Genomic DNA, 18,420 nt, shown 5'->3' on the forward strand with positions numbered 1-18,420 from the left:
ATATGTACATACAGGAAAAAAGAAATATCAGGCACTCTGAGCCGAGCTCGCAGTTTGAAAATAAGTACAATGCTTCAGTTCAAGAAAAAAAAAAACTCAAAACAAAATACTGTGGCCAGAAATACAGCATCGAGTTTAAATATCAACACATATCTGAAACACACCCGATGAAAGCCTCAGAGGTCTAGGTTTGGTTATTCATTATTAATTAGCCCACCCACTTAAAACTTAATCCTAACTAAATCTACAAACACATGGTCGCACAGAAACAAGCATACACTTCAAATAATTCTCCTCCAGCATGTAAACACATGTACACCCTCCCAAATATTAAATAAATCTGGCATATATGCTTGAATTAATCATAGATCTAAGAAAAAAAACAAAAACATTCTGTGCCAAACAAAAATGAAAGTAACTGGAGGAGCTGTTGAATCTGGCCTGTGGGTGTTGTGGCTCTCCCTGAGGAGACATAGTTGAGTGATTTGACTGGACCTGTGATATTTGGAGGGATTAACCTTGGCCTGACCTTGATCTGGAGGAATGAAAGGCAGAGCAAGAGCAGCGAGTCCATCCTCTGCTTAGAGGAAAAACCCATTATCAACAATATGTCCAACAGCAGCCATTTGTTGGGTCCTGACCCAAAGCTATTTATGTGTGTCTGTGGTTGTGTAGGCACACAACCTGTATGCACTGAGTCATGGATGACTGAGGAGTATGATGCATGTGTGTCCATATACTTCTGTGTGATTGCTTCTGATCTCGGTCTGTGTTTATTGCAAATTGTTGCAGAGTCTTAGTAGAAGCAGACAGTGTGAAGGAAAGGCCTGTTGCTTTTGTCCTCAAACTCTTGTAGGAGCTCGTCAATTTCATTCTCCATGTCGTCGGTGTGCTGGATCTGCAGGGGTGCACAAGGGAAAGCTATCAAAACACCACCTGTGCACGCACACGCCTCATTTCCACCACTCACAAAGATCGTTTAACCTTTCTTTAGGTGCCAACTGAAACAGTGTTGCACATTATTTACGTGTATATTTATTAGTAATTTGTTTAAAAAAAATTAAATAAAATTGTAAGAAAACGCCTCGTCAAGAAGTTCTCAGATGCTGTCACTCACACATTGGCACAGCTCACAGATGAGGAAGGCGCCCAGTGTGGCTTCCTCGTGGTTATCCTGAATGTCTACATTGATTACATGCACGGGCTGCAGCGTCTCCTGCTCTCTGGAATTCAAATCTAGGAAACACATTAAAGACCAGGTAAAGGCAGGTAACAGTTGGAGAAGCAGCAAAGCGGTGGGTTTGTGAATGACTCCGAGTAATGTTACAAAACCTCACCCTCCACCACTTGGTCATAGACTCTCTCTTCACAGGTGATGACCAGGTCAAACTTGTCCTTGCAGTTCTGGAAGCGCTCTGGCTTTGATTTGATCCGCTTGTTGCGGTCCAGCATGTGCAGGATGCCGTTTTGTGTGTATCTGAAGAGCGAGGAGGGTCAAGGAATACACAGCACGAGGCAAGAAGGGGAAACCCCCCAAAACAAAACACTCAAAACAAAATAAAACTGATCAGAGCAACAGAGAGAGGATTTCAGTGTGCACCCAATTAGACTGAACTCACTGGTCCAAGCAGCATCTATATAAAGTGCATCTCGATCAAACTACACAAGGGGGCACGATGCACTTTTCAGTGACGTCTAGTTACATGAACTACATCGCCCTCTAGTGGTGCAGACTATTCACCAATGAGGGGTCAGAAAACAAGCTGAAAGGATGGATTTTCAGGAACATTGTTTACTTTTTTTTTTTTTTTTAAACAGCATTAAATCCAGAGTTTTAATATTAACAAGCCACACTGGTACTGCCAGGCTGATGCAGACAATGTCACCATTGTTTGTTTTTTATTTTCAAAAAATTTGATTATAAACTATACAACCCACTCACTACAAATGGGAAGAGATTGTCTAAATAAATAAATAAAAGTAGTTGTTGTGCACTACATCAGTGAGATATCCATGCAAAACAGCAGAAAATACAGAAAAAAAAATACAAGCACAGTGACTTAAGTTAATCATGTGTCACAGGGTAATTTTCTTATTTAGGAGAACAGATTTGTTACTTTACCTTAATGCAGGCTGGGAAAAAACACCTACAATACAGGACCAGCAGCAGCACAACAGTAAATGACACCTCAGAGAAAACTTGCCTGACCTTTGAACATGCAGGCCTCTACAACCAGATGAATTAAAGGCAGATTTCTGTTTTTAGCACATTTAAAAAAAAAACAAAAAGAAAGAAAGAAAATAAAAAAGTTGAACTAAAACAAAGGAAGGTTTAAATAGAAGGACCATGATTACTGGTTACTGATAGAAAATATGTGAACTTTATCATTAAAGTAAAAATAAATAAATAAAAGTCCTATGCATGCACAGTTAAAGTGCAGCCACTGAAGACTAACACACTTGTACTCTTTGTTGAACACCACTAATTATCTAATGTGTCTGAGTGCCTTGCATTAGCATAAACATCCCACATGCTAATGAGGAGAAACTGATAATCTTTAACTTACCTTGGGGCACTCAAGCCTACAGCTTAAAACAACCTCTTAGATTCATGGCCCTTATGCACCCCCCTCCCCCCCTCTGGGGTTAGTGGGTGTCATCCACTTGGGCAAACTCAGCCTCTTTGCTAATAGTTCATATTCTGTCCTTATCAAGTTTTACAATTTTGATAACTGAGACAATACTTATTCTCTACGACTAACTACAAAAGGCGAGTTTGTGTTACTTCAACAGTACAAATACTCTAAAGTATTGTTAAAATGCAATAATTGCATTAATCATTACACAGTAACGCTAAGCAGCCTCATCAAATTCACAAAAAACTGGTGTTTGTGGGGTAAACCCCCCCCCCTGAAAACAAAACACCCTCAAACCTTTTAGTTAACAGAATTTAAAATAAAACTGAACCAGTTTTATTAACTTAAAAGCTAAAGTAAACTTAAAAAAGAAAAAAACAAAACAAAAAACGTATACACAGGCAGACTGAGTTTTGTCTTTGTCAGTTTGGTAAAAACCTGCCTGACGAGGCTTCGCTGCACATTTATTGAGACTCTGGATGTGAGTTAACCCTCCTCAAAGTGTTGGGTTTGCATTTTCACACCAACTCTGAACTTATTTAAATGTTGCCTAAAACAAATATTACAATAACTAAAAGACTGAAACTACTTGAACTAAACATGTTAAAAAATAAACAGAAACAAGCAAAAACAGGAAACTTCAGTGAGCCAAATTACACCAATTTCAAATAAAAACAAATAAAATCCTAGCTCTTACCAAAGCAAACTTACTGCTGCACCGCTGCTGTATTGCAAGGCGTTTCTCCACACCCTACATGTTAAAGATTTAAAAACAAACCTTTTTACCATCATGTTTTTTTTTTCTTTTTAAATCCCTGCACGTGGTTTCATCTCCTTTCACTGCCCAGTGTCCAAAACAACTATCTAATCAAGACAGATACACGGCCCACGTTTACTTATCTGGCTCCTAGTATATGTGAGTGTAAGGATGTGTGTGATGTTGTGTGTGGGAAGGGGATACAGTTCCTTGTCCTTGCGGACCAAGTCGTTGTACATCTGTTCATATGTCGTTTTGAAGTCATACACATTTGGCTTATCCGGAGCAGGACCGGGTAGCTTCACATGAGACCCTGTCCCAAATGAACGCACATCAAATCCACGTTTGCTGCAGAGAGGAAAGGACAAGAGAGTGAATTATGAAACAACTTTGAGAAAATATTACGAAAGCACAAGGAAATAAGTCTTTCCACAGCAGTCACGTAACCTGTAAACCCAGCCCTGTAAACTGCCTCCTCACATATTTAGAATAAGACTTTATGAAACCCAAGACACCTCAAAATACCAATTTCCACCTCAGCTGACCATTTTAATTTTAAAAAAGGAAATTAAATATAAAAAAAATAAAATAGGTGACAGTTTGTCACCCTGGTCTGCAGATCTTTTTAACCCAGCCTGTTTTTCTAATCCAGTGCAGTTAGTAAGAATATATCTAAAGAGGGCTGAAAGGCTTTTTGGTAGTGACATCTGATCGACACAACACAAAACTCCATAAAATGTGGTGGATGAGGCAGCTGACGGAGCCTGCCGTCGCTGTGAAACCTCCAGACGCTCCCTCTCGGAGGATTCCCTACAGGGGGCGCTCTTGTTAAAATGTGGGGGGAGAATACAACCCAACAACTTGGGCCTTGGTGTGACTTCTCTAAAAATCAGTTTGACAGCAGAATCTTAGTTAAGACCATTCTAGGCGACCCTAAACCTGTGAAACACGGTCAGAAAGCTAGTTTTAGTCGAGCTGCAGCCTCGGTGTGGCGCTCTGAGCTCGAAGTCCATTGTTAAAAAGCGTCGAGGCCTGACGGGCTGTCACCGCATCGACACGGCTCAGAAAGCCGCACAGATTTCGATCACTTTTTGGCCGCCTTCCTTCTCTCTTCTTCCAGCCGTCTCATCTTTACCTGAGGATATTGTGCGCTTCCATACTGCGGTTCTGGTTGCTCGAGCACACAACCGCTACACGCAGCGGGTGGCTCGGCATCGCGACTCTCCGGCTGAAACTAACCGATATGAACTCAAAACCTAACTGAGGCTGTTACTTTTATCTCTATGAGAGAAATAAAGAATAAAAAACCAGTTGTTTGGATCAACGAAAACGCTTTTCGAGTGTAGATACAGCGCGACAAGCTCGTCTTCTATAGAAGCAGGAAGTTAAAATGGCGGAGCGGCACCTTGCCCTGGATACGGCTTTAAGTGATGTCATGTTGAGGGCGGAGCTTCGCAGCTCTCAGCGCAGTGAGGCCACGTAACGTCAGTAAGGAAAACATGCCGGAAGAGCTCGGCCTTCTCTTTTCGCCACAGTAGAAGTGGCTAAAATCTCTCGTACCATTAAAATCTTCAGTAAGCAGACACAGTCAACGGGCTTTTAGCAGCAGGGCATACAAACACAGGGACCATTAATTCCACATTTCATGTCTTACAACGTTTACTTTGTATTTAATATGTTCGTACAGTGCTGTGTTTTGGCTGCTGTCTACGACATTGCAAGGCTATTTCCAAACTGTTTTAAGGCCATCACTCTACAGCAGGATAAATCATTCACAAGTGGAAAACATTGGAGAATGCCGCAAGTGTTCAGGGTGGACTTCCCAGCAAAATCAAAGTCCTACATTTCAAACTCAGATATGTCCAGTTAGAAAAAGACTGAACAAGTATGGGCTGCTTGGGAGCCGGGAAAAAATGGTCATGACTTAGGTTTGTAAAATTGTATCTGAACAAGCCACAATAATCCCAAACATAGCAGCAAATCTAAAATAGAATAGCTGAAAAAGAAATCTGTCTGCCTGTCTACACATGAAAGAATGAAACTTAATAGCTAATCTTTTTGTAATATTTAAATCACCATCTTGTCTTTTTCTGTAGTTTTCATGCATTGTAATGTTTTGTGGGTCAATTTTATTTTTAATTTTTTTGGTTCTTGTTTTGTATGTGCACGCATACACACACACACACACACACACACACACACACACACACACACACACACACACACACACACACACACAGAAAAAGAAGAAGAAGAAAAAGGACAGCTTCTCAATATTAAAAATGACCTCATAGTACTTTATTCACTGACAGCAGGACAGAAAGGTGGTTTAACTGAAGATGTTTGGCACAGTATTTGGAGATTGTACACCAGATTGTATTGCCCTTCAGAAAATGACAAACAAAGCAAAAACAGTGCTGTTGTGACTGACTCGAGTGGAGAAATGTGTTAACTGGTAAAGTTTCATTTTTCGGTGTCCCATTAAGGACACTTTTACCGACTGTCCATTTAGCAAAACTCTTGTTTCTCATGTACTCAGAGCCATTTCATTATTGGTATTGCTGTAGACATGCTGCCCGATTCAATCCCCAGACAGCCTTGACCAAACGTGACACAGTAAACTGCCGTATTTACAAACTGCAGATAACCAGTAGGCTAATTTTGGTTCAGTGCATCCTCGCGAGGTTCAGAAGGCATGTTATTAGCAGAGCCACAGTAGATTGTGCTTCAGTTAGGTCATAACAGGATGAGTGTGTCATACTGGAAAAACGGAAAACAGGACTACTATAGATATTAACTATGACTGCGAGATTTATGGAAACTTGTTTCAGCAGCTGAGAAAACTCTTTTTGCCACTGAAAAAACAAAATTTTGGGTTATTATCGCAAAAACTGACTCAAAATTGAGAAAATAACTTGAAATATTGATACATGGATTACAAAAAAACCCTCTGTTCATTTTCCCCCCAGGGGCAGAAACAAGTCTCCACAGAGATAACACATGACCGCGGAGCGCGTTCATGTGGGTCATTTTAGTGCATCAGTGATGTGAGTGAGCGCGGTAGGAGTACGTATGCTGTGCCGCGGGGCTCATGATGTTTTCCGTGATGTACGCCACCAGCAGGCAGATGATGACCAACATCACGCAGATAGCCCCGCCCACCGTTGTCATGGCGATCACAATGTCTTGCATCCCGGACGGCGGCAGCGTGAACTCCACGCAGTCCCGCTGCTCCGGCCTCTCGGCTGGCTCGGAGCGGCCCAGGTTGCGCAGACAGATGCGGTACGGGATGTTCTCGTGCAGCTCGGTGAGCAGAAAGTCCCTGCAGCCCGACCCAAGATGGACACCGGCGCACTCAAACTGAGTGTAGCTGCCATTCCACCAGCAGCTTACCTCGTAGCCCCCGCGTCTGTGGCGTCGACCCCTGAAAACAGAGTCTGATCGCGGAGTTTCCTCCTCTGTCGCATTCGTCCCAGGACTGCTGGCCTCTTTAGTCTTTGTGGATTCGGACTCGTGGGTCCACTGTAACAGTACGCTGCCGTTGTTGAGAATATTTGCCACCAGCCTCCCGAAAGACACCGCACTCCTGCATTCTCCCTTAGAGCACTTGTACCCAAACAGAGTTTGCCGAAAGCACAGCTGCCCCCCAATGCCTCCCTCGATCACTCTGTAGGCGCACACCGGCGATGGCACGTCCTCTGGGCTCCATCTCGGTGCCCTGCCAGGGCTGTCAGATATCACAGTATTATTATTATTATTATTATTACTATTGCCTCGACTTGTGTTGAACAAGGAGCTCTTCACGTGGCCTGTTACCTCTTCATGCTTTGATGGTGGCCTGCTCTGATCGCTGGGAGTCACGTTAGTCTGTTTCAGCCAATTTTGGGTCACATTATTTCTGTCTCTCACCTCTGATGAGGGCGTCGATAATGATGATGATGATAATGATGAGCTATTGAGCTGATGAGAGCCAGCTGTCTGGGGTAGCGTGCAGAGCAGCAGTGCCGATAAGGCGAGCAGGGATGGTCGCTGCGGGTTTGTCATCTCACCGAGCTCTCGTCGAGTTATTTCCTCTCACAGTGGATCAGATGGGCGATGGCTGAAATGTCTGCCATAAGATGCGATCCAATTCAGTGCACGCGAAGAAAATCCGCGTGAAACGGGATCCATGGGCGACAGAAATAACATTGAGTCATGCGCCCCGTGCAGTTGGTGAGAGATCCGAGGGTGACCTTGCAGGATGAAGTTAATGCACCAGAAACGGCGATAAAAGTGGCCTCAGTGCAGCTCGCTGCTCCCGGACAGTTGGAGTGGACCGGAGGAGCAGGCTCGTGCCATCAGATTGGATTTCTTCTTCCCGTCTGGCTTGACGTAAATGGCTTTGATGCCTGCTGTGTTAGAGTGCACGTGCAGGAGCGCGCCCCGCGGAGTGCTGGGCAGCGTGGGTGCGTGCACAAAATATTTCTTGTCATCAGTGCTCGGTTTGTGAGTCATCAGCCCACACAGCGCTTCAGGTAGCTGTCAAGTCACCTGTGCGGACTCCCGAAAACAGCACTGATGGAGGGATTGAAGTCTGCCCACCTGCGCTGAGTGTATCCTTTATGACTTATGGTCGGGTCGCTGGAAGAAAATGTGCCCAGTTACAACGTTACAGCATCGATGCTCTTTTCATGGCTTCAGCCTGGAAAATGGTCAGATTGTCTGAGATGAAGTCAAACTGAGTTCAAAGCCAGAGTGTTGTGACCCTGTGTAAAATTAAATAAAAACGGAAAGATTTGCAAACCTCCCAAACCCATATTTTTTCCACAACAGAATAAAGAAAGCATATATTTGAAATGAAAGTATGTACACCTTTAAGAAAAAAATATCAGCTCATCTTTTTATTTGATGGTAGTAACACATATCAAAAAAGCAGAACAAAGCCACGTTTATCACTGTTTACATCCGCTCCTCTGCCTCTGTTAACAACAGCCTGGGAACATCTGGGAACTGAGGGGACCAGCTGTTCGAGTTTTGGGAGAGGAACATTGTCCCATTCTTGTCTGATGCAGAAGTCAAGCTGCTCAGCAGTCCTGGCTCTTCTTTCTCATATATATATATATATATATTAGGGGTGCAACATTTTTAAATGTAATGTTGCTAAAACAACAAAATTATTAAAAAATAAATAAATCTATCTGATCGAGAAATCACTCATCTTTGGAAAAGAGAGTTTATTACAGCGAAATGGCTCTTTCCAAAATAAAAGCTATACTATACGCTTCTTCTGGGCTATATTCTCAGCAGCATATTAAACATATCAGGTGCCCATAAGGAGAATCATGTGCTAACGGCTGTCTAAATGACTCGGGTAAAGTTTGTAGCATGTGTGCTTGTTGTTTTTGTCTGCTTCCACTTGTCTTTGAACTAGGATGATGTCGGCGTAAATGTGCAGTCATATTCGTTGTGTTCCCACTAGTTCTGTCAGCGTTACTGTTGTTAAAATGACTTTAACGCCATAACGCCGCAAATCACCGTTAACGTTATATGAAGTCATTCTTTTTTGAACAAAACTCAAAACAGAGGCTATTAATCTTTGAGTCATTTCTAAAGCCCCCCCACATGCGTACTACCCTTTAGGGCTAAGCCCCAGGTGTATCAAATGCCTGCCTCCGCCTCTGGTTCCCACCAGTTGAGCATTGCCTGGCACATCTGACATACTGTTTTACTTTTGTCCACGACGTGCTTACCATCAGGGTCATGCTTCACATGAAAACCAAGATAGTTCCAAACGCCAGATCTGAATGAGGGTGGGGGAGGTTCAATTTCGGGTAGCGTTGAGGAAGTTGCCATGTTGCAACGAGCTTAGCTTCTGTCTTGCTAGCTTGCGCTATGCTCAGTCGATCTGCACTCGACAGTGCAGCCTAGGCGGAGTAGTCGAACGCAGATCCACTGAGCGCTCAACACAGACAGCATCGTCAGAAGAAAAGTTGATAAAATAAATAAAACATTTTGTATTGTTCGATACATATGCACACCGAACCGAAAGCACTGTATCGAACGGTTCAATATGGATATGTGCACCTCTAATATATATTAGGGGTGCATAATTGCATATATTTGGTTCAAAATGAGCCAGATGTTTTCAGCTGGTGAAAGGTCTGGACTGCAGGCAGGCCCATCAGCACTCTGACACTTTTACTATGAAGCCATGCTGTCTCCCATCCAGACAGAAGATGCTGTCTGGATGCATATGTTGCTCCAAACCTGTATGTACCTTTCAGCACTGATGGTGCTTTTCCTGATGTGCATTAATGCCATTTCCTCTGGCACTAATCCACATCCAGACTATCACTGCAGGATTTTGAACTGACTCTTGATAACAAGCCCAAAGCTCTCACTCCTTTTGTTTTTTAGGCCAGATGATACAATGATAGAGTTTTAACCCAGATTTGTGGATTTCTCAACATGCTCCTGAGCCCATGCAGTGATTCATGACAGAATCATCACAGTTTGTAATGCAGTGCTGCCTGAGGGCCTGAAAATCACGGGCATCCAATATTGATTTTCAGCCTTGTTCCTTGCACACAGAGATTTCTCCCAATTTTCTGAATCCGTCGATGATATTACGCTCTGCACATGACGAGATATTCAAAGTCTTCACATTATTTCCTCCTTAATGTGAGGAAATAATGTTCCTCACATTAAGGAACATTATTTCTAAATTCTTCCACAAACATTTGGCTTAAACCTCTGCCCATCTTTACTACAAAATCTGCCTCTCAAAGACTCTTTTTATGCCAAATGACATTAATGACCTGTTGCTAAGTAACCTAATTAGTTGCAGTGTGGCTCCATAGTCCTTTACGTAGTTGTTAGGCAAGCAAAAGGTTGCTGACCTGGTTCCAGTCAGAGATATAATTCCCTTTTGGCTTGAGTCAGGAAGGACATCCAGTGTAAAACACTTTGTGATAAGGGAGCGGCTCAAGAGTAGTTAGATGCAGACTGATCCTCCAGCTGTTTCTTTTTAGTAACGCATTTTCCCCCCCATCCCAATTAGGGCATCAAATTCAAGTAAGCTGAAAATTGTCACACACTAGTAAAATGTCAAAGTTTACATATTTATATGTTTTCTGTGTTCTATTATAGATAAAGTGTAGGTTAATGAGATGTGCAAATCATTACATTCTGTTTCTATTTACGTTTTACACAGCGTGCCAACTTAAGCTAACATAAGAGTGCTTTTGATTGCATCCACGTTTGTATTAAATAGCCTACAGCTAAAATTTGTTTGGTCCGCGGTGTACTCGGGTTATAAAGCCACAGTCCAGCAATCTTATCATTCAGTATTTGTACTGTAATTATATACTTTGTAGTATATAATTTACTGTTGCTGGTCGCAGTTTTTGTCATATGAAAGAGCAGGAAGGCATACACTTTGCTCAGCATTAGATGACATAAAGCTGGGATATTTAATATTTAAGCACTTTGCATGTCTGTAAACTGACGAGTTTACACCGAGACTGATGACATGACACTCATGACACATCTTGTATTGATGTTCGAAACATGAGTATTAACAGGTTCTTCAAAGCAAAGTCACTGCTGCTGATTAAATGTGGTTCAAAATCCCATTAATGCACTTTGCATGTGCTCATAACATGTTGTTATATCCGCTTGTGAGTTTGGACTCTATTGATGCACGGCTACACTCTGATGCAGTCCTTCTTCTGTGAGAGTCGTAATGTTTGCTGTTGTTGAGACTGGTTCTGGGAGTTTGATGAACAACCTTTTGGTTACGAACATCTGACCTCCACATAATACAAGCCCCCCCCGCCCCAAAAAGAACTTTGTGTAGTCTACAGCAATATGCAGTGTAAATACAAAACAAAACAAATACATTAGTATTTTGGAGATTCATGGGTTCTCTTATGGAAACTCTCCTGATGATAAAAAACAGAAAACAAAGCGGAAAAAAATTCCACTGCTGATTCATAATGATGATGTTCGGTTCTCAGTGTACATTTAACTAAGATGTGCTTAGCTAAGAGTAATTGAGTTTTCTCAAGAGATTAACCGGTAAATAATTAACACCAAGGGAGTGAGTGTGAATGGCTGACTAAAAGATTTTAAGTGCTGAATCACTTGAACGTTTTCTTTCTGGTGCATTTGGTCACCTGTTACTTTATTGCCCTTTAGCTAAGCTTATCATGAGACAATAAAAACAAACAAATAATACCCAGGTCAGATTGCTAATCCATTGCAGAGTTATGTGCTGTGGTTAGTATGAGTAGTGACTTGCAGGTGTTCGTGTGTTGATGGGCAGCATGTTGAACTGCTCTGTGACGCATGGATAGCTGGAAAATGCGTACCTTCGTGCTCTCGCAGCGTCTAATGGTCAGATTAAATTGACCTTGAGACTGATCAGCAACATTTGTTTATGTGTGATGAATGTGTTTGTTTATCAGTGTGCGCATGTATAAAACACAATGAGAACTGTGAGGAGTAGAGCTCTTCAAGCTCACATACCAGCCTTTTGTTATAAAGAGAAGGAGAAGTACGTCGCCATGCAGAGGATGATACCATGTCAAAGGTCCTCACTGTAGAAGCGATTTTGTTTGGGGTCTTGGTGTTTTCTGGTATTTTGGGAAACATCCTGGTCATCTATGTGGTGAGAAAGCACACAGTATTTGGAGTGTGAAGTGGGCTGAATGTTTTGGTTTGAGTTGTTCTCAGTCTGTCTCGTTTTGCTATCAGGTGTTTCAGTCAGTCACTAAGACTCCACCTCGGAGACTCCCTCCTTCGGACCTTATTCTGGTGCACCTGTCCCTAGCAAACCTGCTGAGCTCACTTTTCCGCACAGTGCCTATTTTTGTGTCAGACCTGGGCTTGGATCTGTATTTGTCCTCCGGATGGTGCAGAGTCTTCATGCTGCTGTGGGTGTGGTGGCGAGCCGTGGGATGTTGGGTGACCCTGACGCTGAGTGCTTTTCAGTGCACCACACTGAGACGCCAAAATGTGGCCTTTGGACCTCTTACTGTCCAGAGGGAGAGGCGGCGGCTCTGGGTTGTCCTGGGGGTGGTGTGGGGGGCGAACCTGGCTTTCTCTGTCCCTGCACTGGTATACAGCGCTCATGTTAAAGGCAATGCCACAGTGGAGCTGATGGTGATCAGTTCCACCACCAGGCCTCTGCTAGGCTGCGTCTGGGAGTTTCCATCAGAAGAACAAGGCACGGTCTTCGCCTCTACTTCGCTGGCAGTGAACGAGGTGTTGCCGCTGGTGCTGATGGTTTGCACCAATGTTGCCACACTGCACGCTTTGGCCAAGCACATCCGAGCTGTTGCCTCAGGAGGGACCCACACCGAACTCGACAAACATCTGTCTAGCGAACGTAAGGCAGCTCAAGTAATCATGTCTCTGGTGTTGCTGTTTGTTGTCTGCTGGGTGCTACAGGTTGCTGCAGTAACGTACTACAACCACAACAGGGGGCACCATGCTGAAGGGCTGCTGACTGTTTCCCATTTTTCTTCTTCACTGTTTGTGGGATTCAGCCCCTTGGTGGTGGCCCTGGGACATGGAAAACTGAGGAGAAAAATCATGAGTATGATGCTAGGGTGAGCTACAATTCTTAAATGTCACAGTAAGGGTGCCGAAAAGCAGACTAAATCCCCAACGGCTACAGGAAAGAAAAAAACAGTTTTTGTTGTTCAAAGAGAGATGAAGGTCATAAAAGTGCAAGAGAAGATTATATAAAAATAAATTCTGAACAAGAGCACTCAGAGAAGAGCAAGGACTATACTAAAACTCTCATGTTTTATTATGTTTTTATTACAACACATTGAGGTGTGACCTTTGACTCATGACCTTAAAGCATTACATACTAAAATGGTGTCTTTATTTTATTGTCTTTACTCATATGTTTGGAGCAGAGTCGAATGAAATCTTTGGCTCCTATAAACGGTTAAATTTGGGATTTTCACATATATTCATGCGGTGTGGGATTTTGCAAAACTTTCTAGCGTCTTTGTGACATTAAATAAATAAAAAGAATGTTGTACAGCTCTCTTCAAGACCTTTCTATTTAAACTATTACTCAATATGGTTTTTTAATCATTTTTTAAGGTCATCTTTTATCTCAGGTGCTAACAATGAAGGTTGAGGTCGACTGCCAACCTAGATACTCATGTCCCTCAAGGTCTAGGATATTGTTTTGGGGCAATATTAATTTTCAATTTCACATTTGGTGTCACCTTGACATTGACCAAATTTTCATGAACTGAAGCGCAACATATTACAACATAGAAACATCCTCAATCAAAAATACACCAAAACTGTTCTTTGGAAACCTCTTCTTGGCTACAAACATACGTTTCTGAAGGTTAGCCTTGTGTTTTCCCACTCATTTAAAATTAGTGAGACAAAAAACATCACCAGAAGCCATAATGGTAATTAATGATGTTATACTGAACCAAAAACAAAATGCTTCAGCCACTGCCGTGGTACTTTTTTTCTTTCCTTTGGACCCTTTTGTCTATAATGAATACAAAAAAAAATAAAAAAATAAAAAAACAATAGATCATGATTAGTGATGGCATATTAGGTGCATCTCCAGAGCTTTTGCAGAGTACCATCAGTGCACGAGTGTGGACTTGATACAAGAACGAAGCTGCCGGTGGCCGACCGCCAGAATGACAGGTGACAAGGCAATGAAGATGATGTTGGCAAAACGAGCAATGACCATCAGATAATTGGCTGAGGAGCCACGGTTGTAGTTGAAGTAGTTGACAGAGATAACACTGGTCCCCCATGAGAGGATGAAGAGTAGTATGAGGGTGAGAATCACCTGGGAAAAAAAAGCACACAATTAAAAAGAAAGCCCTTTCAGAGTTCAAGACTTTGCTGAATTTGCTGTAGTGATTTACTCTTAAACACATCCAGTCACATAGCTCATATCTAAAAAGACTGATTTACAGCTGAGCTCATCACTCTATGCAAATACAGCAAACTGAAACAAAGAGTGATGACTCAGAAGAGACTGCAAGTGGTTGCTGGAGCGATTGAAACAGGAGGCAGGGCTGCAGTGGCACTCATATGTCACAGGGAGATATGAGAGAATTTGCACCTGAAACAAACCAGCACATTGGGAGGATGCGTTTGATGACAGTGTGAATGTGCAGCTGTCCCTTCTTGAGCTGATGTCCTTTTCTTTGAGGCAATGCATTTACATTTTTTAAAAGCAACTTATTACATTTAAAAATTAATTTACACAGCTCGCTGACTCCTTCATCTACCTCCAGTGCCCCCTTCTTCCTCACCTTGGCTGCTCGTTTCTCGGCTGGCACCCGCTTTAATACCGGTGCGTCTTTCTGTGGATTCCGACCATGGGTGTAGAGGGTGTAAAGCGAGGTTAGGTTTGTAATGGCCATCAAGATTAAAGGAATCATTTCATGTATCACCAAAGATGTGGTGGCGTAGGCCAGGCCAATGGTGGAGGGAAAGTTCCACACACAGCCCAGCAGAGGGCGTGTTGTGCTGCTCACCAGCATCAATGTCTGAGGAAAGAGCAGGGAGAGCAGAGGGTGGGTCATGTGCTCAGCCAGCAAGTCAGAGAGATTATTATTTTTCTAGATCATTGATAGATTTTGGCACTCAAAGCCGATAAGCCAAGAATCTGTGAACTCGTAATACATTCTTAATTTTTTAAAATAGAGTTGAGAGAAACAAAATAGAGAAAAAGTAAATCAAGCAAATGCTTATGGCAAAACCAATGGGACAAAACATATGCAGTACTGCAATACACAGTAATACTAGAATTACTGTAGTAGTTAAAATAATACCAAATGGTCTAGTCTGAGTTTAATGATGATTATGGTTGCTGATAATGTTTTAGATGACCTCATTTTGGTTCTTGTCTCTTTTAAAATATGTAATTATTATTATGGCCCTGATGAAATCAGAGGGGTTGGAAGAACAACACATACACTATACTAGGTACACCTTATTAGAAGTCACTCAGAGACTGTGGTCCACATTGAGATGGTAACATCACACAGTTGCTGCAGATTTGTCAGCTGCACATGTGGCATTTAAAGATGCTACAATGCCAAGGATGTGCCAAGAAATTATCCCTCACTCAGTTACACCACCATCAGCCTGACCCATGGATACAAAACAGGGTGGATCCATTTTTACATGTTATTTGAACTAACTTCTGACCCTGTCATCTGAATTCTGCAGCAGAAGTCAAAATTCATCAGATCAGTCAACATTTTTCCAATCACGTATTGTCCAATTTTGATGAGCCAGCGTTGACTGTACCCTCAGTTTCCAGTTGCTGCTGACAGTGTTGTCAGTGTTCTGCTGCTGTAGCTCATTGGCTTCAAGGTTTGACGTGTTGCCCAAAATTCTCTTCTGCATATCTCAGGTTTAACAAGTGGTTATCAAAAAAAGTCCTTTTTACAGAGAGAATTGCCGCTCACTCGGTATTTTCCTCTGTTAATTCTAGACTTGGTTTTGAAGGAAAGGCCCAGCAGATAAGCAGTTTCTGAAATACTCAGAGGAGCCCACACAACAATCATCCCCATGCTGATGCTTAGTTTAAACTTCAGAGGTCATCTGGACCTCATGTCAATGCCAAAATGATTGAAGTTGCCTATTAGATATTTGTTAATGACAAGTTAAACAGATGTACCTACTAAAATGGCAGATCTGTGTCTATGTAAAGATCTATATGACTGTTAAAATGTGAAATGCATTTATTCATTCTTTTTTTTGTAATTAAATGATAAATACAGTGTCAAAGATTTGATAACCATATGAGTATCATCAGTACATACAAAACTATTGCATTAGTTTTGAATACAAGCTAAGTATTTTTTACTAATTGTGTAATGTAATGTTTCAGACAGTCATTGTTATACGTGTCACTTTATGTGATAGAATAACGACAGGGAAAACATTGATTGATAAAATAATTTGAAAAATTACTATTCATGATGACAAATAAAAAGAAATAGACTACTTGGAAGGTCCTTGGCAGTGCCCCTCTCACCTCTGTAGTGTTCTTGTTCCCATTAGAGGAAAATATATGAGCTGGAATCGAGTAAATAAGGTTACCAATCCAGATGAGGCCCAGGCACATCAGGAGGGTCTTAGGAGCACCCCGGGGCCCATTTGTAGCACCAGGAGCCACACGCTTCAACGTCTGGAGGTGGAACGCACTGAGGAAAAGTGTTGACCACGCATTGACTGACCGCAGCCACACCGACATTCCCATTAGCAACTGACAAAACCCTTTGGCTGTATATATCTGTAACAACATAAGAGGGGCTTAAAGGTGTAAGCGCAAGGGGCTCACAAGTTAAATCTAGATTTAACTTGGTTAATTTGATCTTTCATGCATGTTTTCTGTGTAAAACACATCATTCGGTGAAACACAACCAACATAGAGTATTGAAAAAAAAAAGAAAGACTATGAAATGAGTGAAGAGTGAATTATGGACAATGACAATACCTGCAGTCCAAACTCTGAGATGATAAGGAGTGTGTTCCTCAGTAGTGATACCAGCAAGTTAGACATTGCCATGTTAATGATGATGATGTCCGAGTTACGTCCCCAGTTATGCTCCAAGATTATGCTCTTACCAATGACCAGAATCACAGTGGTATTGCCCAGAATTCCCATTATCACCAGGATAATGTAAAAGGCAGTTTGTGCAGGGGAAACAAAGATATGCATTCTCATCCCTGCAAGATCTTTTCTTTGGTCCGAGAGGCTGCTCATTGTTCCACAAATAAATAGACCAAGCTGTAAAGGAGTTTTAACAGCTCACGAAAAGTTCTGAAGAAATTTTCATCGTTGATTTGAATGAATATCAAGTGAAGATATATTAGTTATTATCCTCGAACAAGCTAGTAAGACGCTGGACTGTAGTTAACTGGCCTTTTGGTTGATTTTTTCAGTTTGAAGATGGAATCACCTGCGTTACTCCTCCATGGACTTACTGGAATAAAATGATCTTGCCTGTATCATTGGAGCTGTGCTCTTGTAACACAACCACTGTTCAGGCCACAGAACATTACAAAGCATCCACGATACTCGAGTCCTCGGAGAGCATGAGGTGTATATTAATGAAACACAGGAGATTAATCTACTTCCTTGCATAAACATGCTTCCCTTGCAAGTTTGCTACCATCATCCTAAGGGAAGTGAAGGCTGTTTAGCGTGTGGTCATGAAACCTACTAACAGATATTCCTAAAGAAAATCAATACTTTGCACCTTTGTTAGAATAAGTAACTTAGTGGGAATTCTTCTCTCCTTTTTTTTTTTTTTTTTTTGGCCTGTCCCGTTTGGCTCTTTTGCCCTCAGAATTGTTGTCTAAAGGCAAAGAAAGATGCCCAACGGATTTACTTTACCAAACTGACCATCCCAGCCTTGCCGTAATGGTCCATTTGATTCACCTTTTATTGTTTATTTTATTTTCACTTACTGAATACGGGACAGACTTGACTGGGGGAAAGAAGGGGAGAAAGAAAGAGGGAAAGAGAAACAGCTGAGAAGAGGGACGGGGGAGAAGGGCAAAAGACAAAAACCAACAGAACGGGCAGAGAAAAAAAAATGCATATATCGATCACCTGGATCACCTGCTGAGAAAGAAAAAAGAGAACAAGCAGAAGAGAACAAGAGTAATAGAATAAACAACATCACAATGATATATGGGAATATGACAGTAAATACTAAATGTTAAACATTATTGTGCAGCACATAAGATCAACAGAACACAGTGTGCTTTGAGGTAGGAGCCAAAAAGGGTGTAGTTTGTGGGTGTGATCACCCGTGTGTACACCTGTGAGCATGGACGCGCTTGTTTTTTGTTTTTTTAAAAGGTTCCTTCATGTAATAATCTGCTAGAAGGTGTGGGGGGGCCACAGCCCCGTTCTCCAGGGCGTGAAGCAGGTGTGGAGGAGATCAAAACTCCAGACATCCAGAGGCCCCCAGAACACAAGAGACCAAGGAAGACCAACAGAGGGGCAGCTGCGCCACTGTC

General features: G+C 42.1%; 4 protein-coding genes across 4 annotated transcripts; 1 reads left to right on the plus strand and 3 right to left on the minus strand.

Annotated features, from left to right (window-relative positions):
* Positions 1-754: 754 nt before the first annotated feature.
* Positions 755-4,825, minus strand: ssu72 (SSU72 homolog, RNA polymerase II CTD phosphatase). The gene is made up of 5 exons (XM_082534499.1): positions 4,529-4,825; positions 3,598-3,741; positions 1,338-1,477; positions 1,118-1,236; positions 755-898 (listed from the first exon to the last, which is right to left on the minus strand). The coding sequence occupies exons 1-5, from the start codon at positions 4,606-4,608 to the stop codon at positions 797-799; spliced, it is 585 nt and encodes a 194-aa protein (XP_082390625.1). The 5' UTR covers positions 4,609-4,825; the 3' UTR covers positions 755-796.
* An 844-nt stretch (positions 4,826-5,669) lies between these two features.
* On the minus strand, positions 5,670-7,291 carry fndc10 (fibronectin type III domain containing 10). The gene is made up of 2 exons (XM_082534494.1): positions 7,210-7,291; positions 5,670-7,120 (listed from the first exon to the last, which is right to left on the minus strand). Exons 1-2 carry the CDS (start codon positions 7,215-7,217, stop codon positions 6,433-6,435), a joined length of 696 nt encoding a protein of 231 aa, XP_082390620.1. The 5' UTR covers positions 7,218-7,291; the 3' UTR covers positions 5,670-6,432.
* A 4,645-nt stretch (positions 7,292-11,936) lies between these two features.
* On the plus strand, positions 11,937-12,990 carry ora4 (olfactory receptor class A related 4; the record flags this gene model as incomplete). The annotated part of the gene is made up of 2 exons (XM_082534495.1): positions 11,937-12,043; positions 12,130-12,990. Exons 1-2 carry the CDS (start codon positions 11,957-11,959, stop codon positions 12,988-12,990), a joined length of 948 nt encoding a protein of 315 aa, XP_082390621.1. The 5' UTR covers positions 11,937-11,956.
* Positions 12,991-14,002: 1,012 nt separating this feature from the next.
* On the minus strand, positions 14,003-17,155 carry ora3.1 (olfactory receptor class A related 3, tandem duplicate 1; the record flags this gene model as incomplete). Its single annotated transcript, XM_082534496.1, has 4 exons — positions 14,003-14,215; positions 14,688-14,924; positions 16,424-16,681; positions 16,886-17,155. The coding sequence occupies 4 exons, from the start codon at positions 17,153-17,155 to the stop codon at positions 14,003-14,005; spliced, it is 978 nt and encodes a 325-aa protein (XP_082390622.1).
* Positions 17,156-18,420: the final 1,265 nt, after the last annotated feature.

Source organism: Aulonocara stuartgranti, assembly GCF_965226115.1.
Source record: "Aulonocara stuartgranti genome assembly, chromosome: 5".
Classification (NCBI taxonomy): domain Eukaryota; kingdom Metazoa; phylum Chordata; class Actinopteri; order Cichliformes; family Cichlidae; genus Aulonocara; species Aulonocara stuartgranti.

Bases quoted from the DNA above. Each gene is read 5' to 3' on its own strand.
- ssu72 (XM_082534499.1), bottom strand. From the start codon at position 4,608: ATGCCGAGCCACCCGCTGCGTGTAGCGGTTGTGTGCTCGAGCAACCAG. The intron at 3,742-4,528 runs GTAAAGATGAGA...TCCTCTCTGCAG, and splicing joins GAAGCGCACAATATCCTCAG to CAAACGTGGATTTGATGTGC. The intron at 1,478-3,597 runs GTATCCCCTTCC...CTCGCTCTTCAG, and splicing joins GTCCGCAAGGACAAGGAACT to ATACACACAAAACGGCATCC.